Source organism: Neoarius graeffei, chromosome 9, assembly GCF_027579695.1.
Source record: "Neoarius graeffei isolate fNeoGra1 chromosome 9, fNeoGra1.pri, whole genome shotgun sequence".
Taxonomy (NCBI): domain Eukaryota; kingdom Metazoa; phylum Chordata; class Actinopteri; order Siluriformes; family Ariidae; genus Neoarius; species Neoarius graeffei.
In genome coordinates this window covers 29,811,173-29,821,022 of record NC_083577.1, presented here as the reverse complement: position 1 = coordinate 29,821,022, position 9,850 = coordinate 29,811,173, and the positions used below count along the sequence as shown (strand labels likewise).

The 9,850-nt window shown below is 43.9% G+C and overlaps 1 protein-coding gene across 1 annotated transcript; it reads right to left on the bottom strand.

The window, feature by feature from the left end:
• Positions 1–206: 206 nt before the first annotated feature.
• Positions 207–5,729, bottom strand: LOC132891565 (nuclear factor 7, brain-like). The gene is made up of 6 exons (XM_060929274.1): positions 5,221–5,729; positions 4,973–5,068; positions 4,653–4,883; positions 4,502–4,524; positions 4,299–4,417; positions 207–767 (listed from the first exon to the last, which is right to left on the bottom strand). Exons 1-6 carry the CDS (start codon positions 5,617–5,619, stop codon positions 223–225), a joined length of 1,413 nt encoding a protein of 470 aa, XP_060785257.1. The 5' UTR covers positions 5,620–5,729; the 3' UTR covers positions 207–222.
• Positions 5,730–9,850: the final 4,121 nt, after the last annotated feature.

Here is a 9,850-nt window from a genome sequence, read left to right as displayed (position 1 = left end):
TTTTGACTTCCTCGTGCTTTCAAAATATATCATAATAAGATATTTGAGTTAATTAATTATTTCAAGATATTCTGTCAATATTTTGAGTTGATTCACTTGAAAATAAAAAATCAGTGTGTGCTTCAGGGTTTCCAAAAGGGGGAAAAAAAGACTGACACAAAGAACACTAATCTTTTAATCTGCAGTATTTTATTAATGAACTGGAATAAAACAACATCAATGCTAACTGATCTGATTCACTCTTACAGAGCACTCAAGTGGGAGGATCTTTAGAGGAGATTCTTTATGATAAACACATAGGAATGGCAATAATTTATTAGTAAATGTGTGTGTGAAAGTGTGTAAGTGTGTGTTAGTGAGAGGGTCGGAGAATGACAGTTTTCCTCTGTCCCAGTCCAGCTTCACTCTGATCCTCTGGACTTTCTGTGCTACTGAGAGCTGAGTGTCTGGATGTGGTGTAGAAACTGCGTAATATTTATCACCAAAATACCACACACCCCAGATTCCACTTCTGGAGAATATCTCCCCCTTCCTCTGAGCAAATTCTGTCATCACACCCACAATCCACCACGTACAGTCTCCAACTTCAACATCCCAGCAGTGTGTCCCTGAGTTAAAGCCCTCAGATCCCAGGATATACCGATATTTATCAAATCTCTCTGGATTATCAGGAAGTTTCTGTTTCTCATCGCTGCATCTCACACTGTTCAGATCATCAGATACAATGAGTCCAGGATGAGCAGTGTTGGGGTCCAGAGTTACAGGTGCTGAAAACACACACACACAGAATTAAGAGTCTTACTGCATAGGTGTAGAATTGGGTATGGACTGTATGGGCGTGTCCCGACCAATATTTCTGATTGAAGGAAAAAAAATCATGGTACACAAATGGTTCCTGTCGGTTTCCACTGGGTGAAACAGCATGCAAAATTCGCTCATGAATATTCACTCTCAAACATTTTCACGTAATAAGCAAAACAGCCTCCGCCTTCTGGATCAGAAACGTTTGCTTCCTCCCACCTCTCTTTTGAAAACGCCCCATACCGAGAACACACATCCGCTGAACTGATTGGTTCTCGAGGGGCTTCATTTGAAAGCGGGGGCAAAAACTTTTCTCTGTAGAACCCTGTCACTCCCTCCTCCCCCTCCCCCCTCCGCTCTGGGCTCAAGAAGACAACAGAAGGGCAATAATATAATAGTGCAGCAGCCAACCCTTGAAAAGCCCTCTAAAAAGAGGTGGCACCCCTCCAGGCGGTAGAACAAAGCAGGACCTGTTTTATTTGAAGGGTATGGGTGTCTACTTCATGAAAAACATGGTTGTACAAAATTAATATTGCAACAACATATGGATTAACCCCTTATTTGCCGGACCATCTGCAAAATTCTGTATGGCCAAAGTTTTCTGTAATTTGAACCTAATTCTCATTCCAACTAAGGTAAGAGTTGTGGGAGGAAGGCCTATGGCCATCTTAATTACTGCATGCTGCATGCTGAACAGTCCTAAGCAGCACATGGCTTCATGTACAATGAACGGAACTCTGTGTTTCTATGGGCAGCCAACGCTGGATTATGTAATTGCTGTGGCCACCAAACCTCAGTCTGGCCACTATCCCAGGTGAAAATGTTATCGATTCTGTAACTGATAGAGTGCATTTGAGCTTTGAGGTATTAACTAAATTCCTCTGAGTAGATCAGTAGGCCTATGCTGTTTTAGAATATGATGGCGCCATCATTTTTGTTCTTGACTTCGAATCTCATCTAGGTATATAGTACATGTCCTGTATCATTTTGTTTTTGGCATCGGAAAGAAATCTGCTTATCATCAGACGCTGAGCAAGAAGGTGACCTCTGGGAATGCATTGGCTGGTCTTAGGAATGAAAATGAGCTTGAAGGCTGGATGGAGGCTGCTAAGGAACTGGTCCTTGCCATGTATGGGAAGAAAGCAAAAACGTGCAAGACCTTAGATGAACTGCGCTACGTACTTGCCACCACAAGTGACAAACCAGCCACCCAACTGCCCCCCACTGAGGATGCATTTCGGCAGCATGCCCTGCGAGCACACCTGCAGACCTTGATCTGGACTCAGAGCCACATTGCCAAACCAGATATACCCGACCCAGATGGACACGGATGGTTTCGAGACTCTACAGGATTGCATCAGGTTCTGTACACGAAAGAATCAGCACCAGCCGAAGTCCGTGATATCACTCACCTCTACTGTACGGACGGTAACTGCTCAGAAGGTACCAAGTGTGTTTGTGTGTCGGCAGGGCTCTTCTGCATTGACATTTGTGTGTTTCCTGTCCGAATGTCCCCCATGATCAGGAGACATTGGCAGAGATGTGAATGACATACAGCATGGCATTTTCTACATGAATCTCTACTTGACCACCCCTTGACATAATGAGTGAACTAGATTTCAACCTGTGAATAAAAAGGGTTATAATTATTGAAAGTCATGTTTGATCGAAATGAAGGCCTATTATTTACTAGTAACTGTTCAGGGTTAACAGCACAAAAGAATCCCCAGATCTGCACAAAATGAACAAAATATATTCTATTCGTTTTTGTGTTGTTGTACACACCATCCAAATAATATGTGTGTATTGTTTCAATACAAAAACATCAACAGGTTTTTATAGAAGAGGAAGCAGATGTTTAGTAAGATAGTGCTTTTCAAAAATATCTTATGCTAGCAAACCTAATTTCACGATCAAAGATGTCGGCAATGTTTTGTATGACCAATGACCCGATCAACCTGTATTAGCTAGGAAGGGGTTAAATTGCTTGAAAACATGTCTCAGACTACATTTGCATCTTTGAAATAATGATATCTCTCCTTAGTAATGTACAACTCATCCATAGAGAAAATATCGGCTTCATTTTCTCAAATTGTGATTTCAACATTAAATCCGGGTTTATGCGCAGTTGCAAACAAAGGGTTAATTGGCAGTGTTGTACCCATTCTGAACAATTCAAACTGGTATTTTTGAATAAAAGACATCTAAAACTATAGAATGATATAAGTTTTCCCTTATTTTCCTGACAATTAATCATTTATAATTGAAATATTCAACGAACAACCTGAAAAAAAACTCAAAAATATTTGGATTCTAAGGGGTTAATACACCCATAAATTGATGAAAATCAAATTAAACGCCCAGAAAGGTTGCATTAGCATATCATGGACCTAAATGATGCAGTATATTGATGCCCACACATCAATATGTGCATTCATTGCAGAGGAAATGCCTCTGGTATAGCGATACAGAATTTCGCAGATGGTCCGGCAAATAAGGACCATATGTTGTTACAATATTAATTTTGTACAACCATGTTTTTTATGAAGTAGACACCCATACCCTTCAAATAAAACAGGTCCCGCTTTGTTCTACCGCCTGGAGGGGTATGCCCTTTATTTTCAGCTCCTCGCCACTGGTCTACAACAACAACCAATCAGAATTCAGATACATTCTGTTGCCAAGTAAAATTGTAGCCTTTCAACGTGTCAAAAAGGTTCTCGAGCCCTCGTCCTGTTTTACCGTTAGATCCATCACATATCAGCTTAAACTAGCATTCTAAAACTAGTGAAAGATCCCACAGAAGAGAGCCAACTCCCCCTGCCAGCCTCATGGAACGCAGTGTTTAAGGCTCCGGATGTGTTTTACTTCCATTTATGAGGGAAAGGAACATACACCCTCCCGACAGTAAATGCGTTATTCGCTTGTAAAACACATTTGCAAATTGGTAGAATGAGTTACTCATCACATGCAAGATTTGCAATTAATCAAATGAATTGCATCCATCCATCCATTATCTGGAGTCGCTTATCCTGTTCTACAGGGCTGACACAGAGACAAACAACCATTCACACTCACACCTACGAACAATTTAGAGCCACCAATTAGCCTAACCTGCATGTCTTTAGACTGTGGGGGAAAACCGGAGCACCCGGAGGAAACCCACGCAGACACAGGGAGAACATGCAAACTCCACACAGAAAGGCCCCCGCTGGCCGCTGGACTTGAACCCAGGACCTTCCTGCTGTGAAGCAACAGTGCTAACCACTACACCAACATGCTGCCCAATGAACTGCATATTTATGAATTATTACAGTTCTGAACTTCAAATTTTAAAAGTCTGGACTTTGGAGAGATGATGGATACTCTTTTGGTGGAACACAACAGAGCAAAATATTGTGACTCTATAATGTTGACCTGAAGTTGGCACCACTGGGGGTTGGCATTGGGTTTATGTCCCTACCAATGTTAATACCAAACCCAAGCCATTGTCTTACTGTATTGGACGGTGTACTGCATCTTCTCCCAGACTCTGAACTGCAGGTTGGCCAGATGTTTTGCCACATGGACAAGTACTCCTGAAAGCTCCTCTGGATGCTGCAGTGTGCTCTGGGCTCTGCAAAAACATTCGGGAGACAGTGTTGCTGTGGGTTTGGATTCAGAAACACAGAGAATGAGTGACAGGAAGCACATCACTCACCTTTTCACTGTGGCCTTGTAGTTCTGTAAAACAACAAAGCAAATATCTGTGGATATGATTTACATTTTTACACCACTGAAATGTGACGTTTCTGGTGATGGAAATAAGTTTTACTTTCTCACAGTATAAATACTGATTAAATGATCCTCACTTCTAAGAAAGAAACATCTTCAGCTCTCATCTCCTCTTCTACGGCTCCGATTGTGTCTGAAAGAGAGGATATGTCTTTGCTCAGCTTCTCAATCTTCTCCTTCATCATCTGACTCTTCTGCTCCTCTTCCTCTCTCAGTGCAGTGATCCTGACTGCCTCTTCATCTCGTAGAAACTGGTGAAGCTTCTGAAACTCCTCCTTAATCTGACGCTCTGTGTGTTGGGCCTGAATCTGCAGTGAAGAGAAAATCAAATGAAACGTCGCTGAATATGCAATGAAACAAAATATAATTATATCAAACCCATGTTATTGATTCTAACCTTTATATGTTCTGCAGTCTGACTCCATTTCCGTTTCCAGTCTTTAAAGACCTTCAGTTTCTCCTGTAGGGGTTTCAGTGCAGTTTTGAGCTTCTCCTGAAATAAATTATCAAGCTGCTTGGAGTCTCTAGTTTTAGATATTATTTGAACTCAGATGAACTAAATTGATTACAAAGTAATTGTCATGATTATGAACAGCAACATTTATTCATATGTGACCCATGAGTTCATATGTACGTTTTATTTACCTTACAGTCTGTTACTGCCTCATCAATGGGGCAGAATTTGTGAGTGGTGTGTTTTCTTGAAATCTGACACACCACACACACCGGCTGTTGATGATCCAGACAGAAGAATTTGAATTTCTCACTGTGCAGACTGCAGACTCTTTCAGACCCTGATGAAGATCTCTGACTTCTCTCCTGTAAGAAAGTCTCACACAGGTTCTTTAAGGACAGGTTTATGGGAGTATACTCCATAGACGACTTCTTCCGACAAACAGGACATTCTCTGGATCCTTTGGTCTCCCAGAACTGCTGCAAACACACTTTACACACACTGTGAGTGCAGTGCAGAACAACAGGATCCTTGAAGATTTCACAGCACACAGGACAGGAGAAATCCTCCTCTGAAAACTTAGAAGCCATTTTGTTTGCTGTTGTTGTTCTCTCTTGTCCGAATGCTCAGAGTTTCAATTTCACTTCTGTGAAAAGTAATCACACCCTGATTTCAGGTTTCTTTAAAGTTAAATAGATGACTTTGTAGGTTCAGTTAATCATCACTTCCTTTCACTGTGCTGAAAATGAGACACAGATTTCTCCATAAACTGAGAATAAATCTCAACTCACCAGAGCAGAACACTGCAGGCTGTTAATGAAGGACTTCAGTCATGTCAGACTTGGCACTTCCTTAATAGGAGGAGTTTTCGAGAGACACATTATGACCTGTTACACTCCTCAGCTACATCAGAAACAGCACACGGCACTTACTTATGTTTAAGCACTGAGCATTAACTGTAATTTTGGGACAAATTTATCCAGTGATGAATTTCACTCTTCTGAACTGAAAATAATGTTTCACTTCTGGAATCATTTAAAGTCGATCTTGCAGTTTCGGACACAAGACCCAGAATGCTCTAATCATCAGTGGGATGAACTGGATCTCAGTCAGAAGAGTTATAAGCTCTTATAAACAGCAAATGATACTGCACCTTATCCTCAGACCTGAATAAGAAAGACACCCACAGGAAATAGCGCAATGGCAAATAGTCACATACTGTACTGAGTGAGTTTATAGTTTTCAATAATATTTACTCTACATAACACAGTTGATGCAAATCCTGTAGTGCTACAACTGATGCAAGATGTTGATGATCATAAATGGAAACCATTTACCAATATTGTATGGAAAATGATATTCATCATATTTGTATAATATTGTCTGATATTTTGTTGCATTAACTGTTTTATAGAAGGGGGTCAGTTGTAACATTTTTCACATTTTTTTTTTTAAATACAAACCTCATTTCCAGAAAAGTAGTGATATTTTCCAAAATGCAACAAAAACAAAAATCTGTGATTTGTTAATTCACGTGCATCTTTATTTAACTGACAAAAGCACAAAGAAAATATTTTCAATAGTTTTACTGACGGGGCGGCACGGTGGTGTAGTGGTTAGCGCTGTCGCCTCACAGCAAGAAGGTCCTGGGTTCGAGCCCCGGGGCCGGCGAGGGCCTTTCTGTGTGGAGTTTGCATGTTCTCCCCGTGTCCGCGTGGGTTTCCTCCGGGTGCTCCGGTTTCCCCCACAGTCCAAAGACATGCAGGTTAGGTTAACTGGTGACTCTAAATTGACCGTAGGTGTGAATGTGAGTGTGAATGGTTGTCTGTGTCTATGTGTCAGCCCTGTGATGACCTGGCGACTTGTCCAGGGTGTACCCCGCCTTTCGCCCGTAGTCAGCTGGGATAGGCTCCAGCTTGCCTGCGACCCTGTAGAAGGATAAAGCGGCTAGAGATAATGAGATGAGATGAGATGAGATGAGTTTTACTGACCAACTTAATTGTATTTTGTCAATATAAATGAAGTTTGAATTTGATGCCTGCAACACATTAAAAAAAAGTTGGGATGGAGGCAAAATAAGACTGAAAAGTTTATAGGATATTCAATTCACACCATTTTGGAAGATTTCACAATAAGGAGCTTAATGGGTAACATGATTGGGTATAAAAGGAGCAGCACCAAAAGCTCAGCCTTTGCAAGCAAGGATGGGTTGTGGCTCACTCTTTGTGCCAAAATTTGAGAGAGAATTGCTAGTTATTAAAAAAAAAAATTCTCAATGCAAGATTACAGAGAATTTAACTCTTTTAAAAACGACAGTACATAACATTTTGAAAAGTTTTAGGGAATTCAGAGACATCACAGTGCATAAAGGGCGAGGTGGGAAATCACTGTTGAATGTGCGTGACCTTCGAGCCCTCACGCGCCACTGCCTGGGAAACTGTCATGCTAATGTGACAAATACAGCCACATGGGCTCAGGAGTACTTCGAAAATCTGATGTCACGTAATTGACTCAGGAAATCATGGATTACAGCTTGAAAGTTCTGACACTCCAATCAACTAATGTAGAATTTAAATGGGAAACATGCTTCAGTTACACTGTGTTCGCTATAATTTCCAGGGGTGCCAATAATTGTGGAACTTTGTTTTGTTGAAAATAATTTTTTCCTGATCAGTCATTTGTTTTTCTCTGAATAAATTTAGTTCAATTAAAGGTTGGATTTTTCTCATTTTTTCAGCGTGAGATGAAGCGACTTCACTAGAAGGTGGATTTTTTTTCTAACCCTTTTCACTCATCTTTCAGGGCTCTCAAGTGTCACGCATTAAGTGTGACAGTCACTCTTTTCGGGCTTTTGTCGCGCTCTCCCACCACACATGGCATTTCTCACGCTGAAAAACAACTTATATTCGGCCGCTGCACCCAACATTTCTCTCCCTCTCGCGGGCTCTCACCATGGAAGAAGCACGTCTTCGCTGTCGGTCTAAATCGAGCCTGTAACTTACCAGCCAATCAAAAAAGAAAGGGGCTACACAATAGCCAATCAGAAAATAGCATTGTAGTATCTGGGTAGGGATGTAACGCAATGTAACCGTTCCAACTAAGGGTGGAGCACAGAGGACGGCAGGACAGAGATCAGGTTTGTAAACTACGGCTTTTATTGCCACACTTTTCAGTGGAAACAATATGGTTAACACAGACACACACACACACACACACACAAAACCGGCATCTGGTTTCGGGATGAGCCCCTCTGCTCTCGCTCTCCCTCCTTAAATAGGGCGCGGTCACTGGGAAGACACACACAAACACAGGTTAGTTGCCATCAGGTGTAGTGATTCTGCCACTTACCTTCCCTGACTCTGCCCTCCTGTTGCAGACCGGCGCTTGACCACGCCCCCGTTGCCACATACCCCCACCGCCCGACTCAGGCCGGGCGGCCGTCCGGCCCGCAGCCGACTCCCCCCCCCCCTTGACGGGAGAGGAAGTCCGCCACGACCATCTGCGCCCCTGGCCTGTGGACCACCTTAAAATTGAAGGGTTGGAATGCCAGATACCAATGGGTGATCCGCGCGTTGGCATCTTTCATGTGGTGGGGCCACTGGAGGGGCGCGTGGTCAGAACAGAGGGTGAAAGGGCGCCCCAGCAGGTATTAACGGAGGGCGAGGACCGCCCACTTGATCGCCAGACACTCCTTTTCAATGGTGCTGTAGCGCCCCTCACGCACTGACAGCTTCCTACTGATGTAGAGGACAGGGCGGTCCTCCCCCTCCTGGGACAAAACTGCCCCCAGCCCTCTGTCCGACGCATCTGTCTGCAACACAAAGGGGAGAGAAAAGTCAGGGGAGTGTAAAAGTGGCCCCCCACACAGTGCAGCCTTTACCTTGGAAAAAGCCTGCTGGCATTGCTCCGTCCACTGGACCGGATCTGGGGCCCCCTTTTTAGTGAGATCAGTCAGCGGGCTGGTGACGTCCGAATAATTAGGTACAAACCTACGGTAATAGCCAGCCAGCCCCAGGAACTGTCTCACCCCCTTTTTGGTCTTGGGCCTCGGGCAGGCCGCAATCGCTGCCGTCTTATTAATTTGGGGACGCACCTGCCCGTTGCCCAAGTGGAAGCCCAGATACCGTACTTCCACCTGCCCAATTACACACTTCTTTGGGTTGGCTGTGAGCCCCGCTCGCCTCAGCGACCTAAGGACGGCCCTCAGATGTTCAAGGTGCCTCGGCCAGTCATTACTATAGATGATGATATCGTCTAGATACGCGGCCGCATAAGTGGCGTGGGGGCGGAGGACTCTGTCCATCAGCCGCTGAAACGTAGCGGGCGCCCCAAACAGCCCAAACGGAAGGGTGACGAATTGGTGTAAACCAAATGGTGTGGAAAAGGCCATTTTCTCTCAGGGTAGGGGAGTCAAGGGGATCTGCCAATATCCCTTCGTCAAATCCAGTGTCGAATAAAAGCGAGCAGTGCCGAGTCGGTCGAGCAACTCATCAATACGAGGCATTGGGTACGCATCGAATTTAGACACCGCGTTGACTTTTCTGTAGTCCACACAGAACCGGACCGACCCGTTGGCCTTGGGTACCAAGACCACCGGGCTGCTCCAGTCACTGTGGGACTCCTCGACGATGCCCATTTTGAGCATGGTCTCAAGTTCTTCCCGAACCACCTTTTTTTTGTGTTCGGGTAGTCTGAAAGGGCGGCTACGCACTACTACCCCCGGGGGCGTCTCTATGTGGTGCTCTATGAGGTTAGTGCGACCGAGCAGGGGCGAGAACACATCCGAAAACTCGGCCTGCAACTGGGCGACCTCCGTGAGCT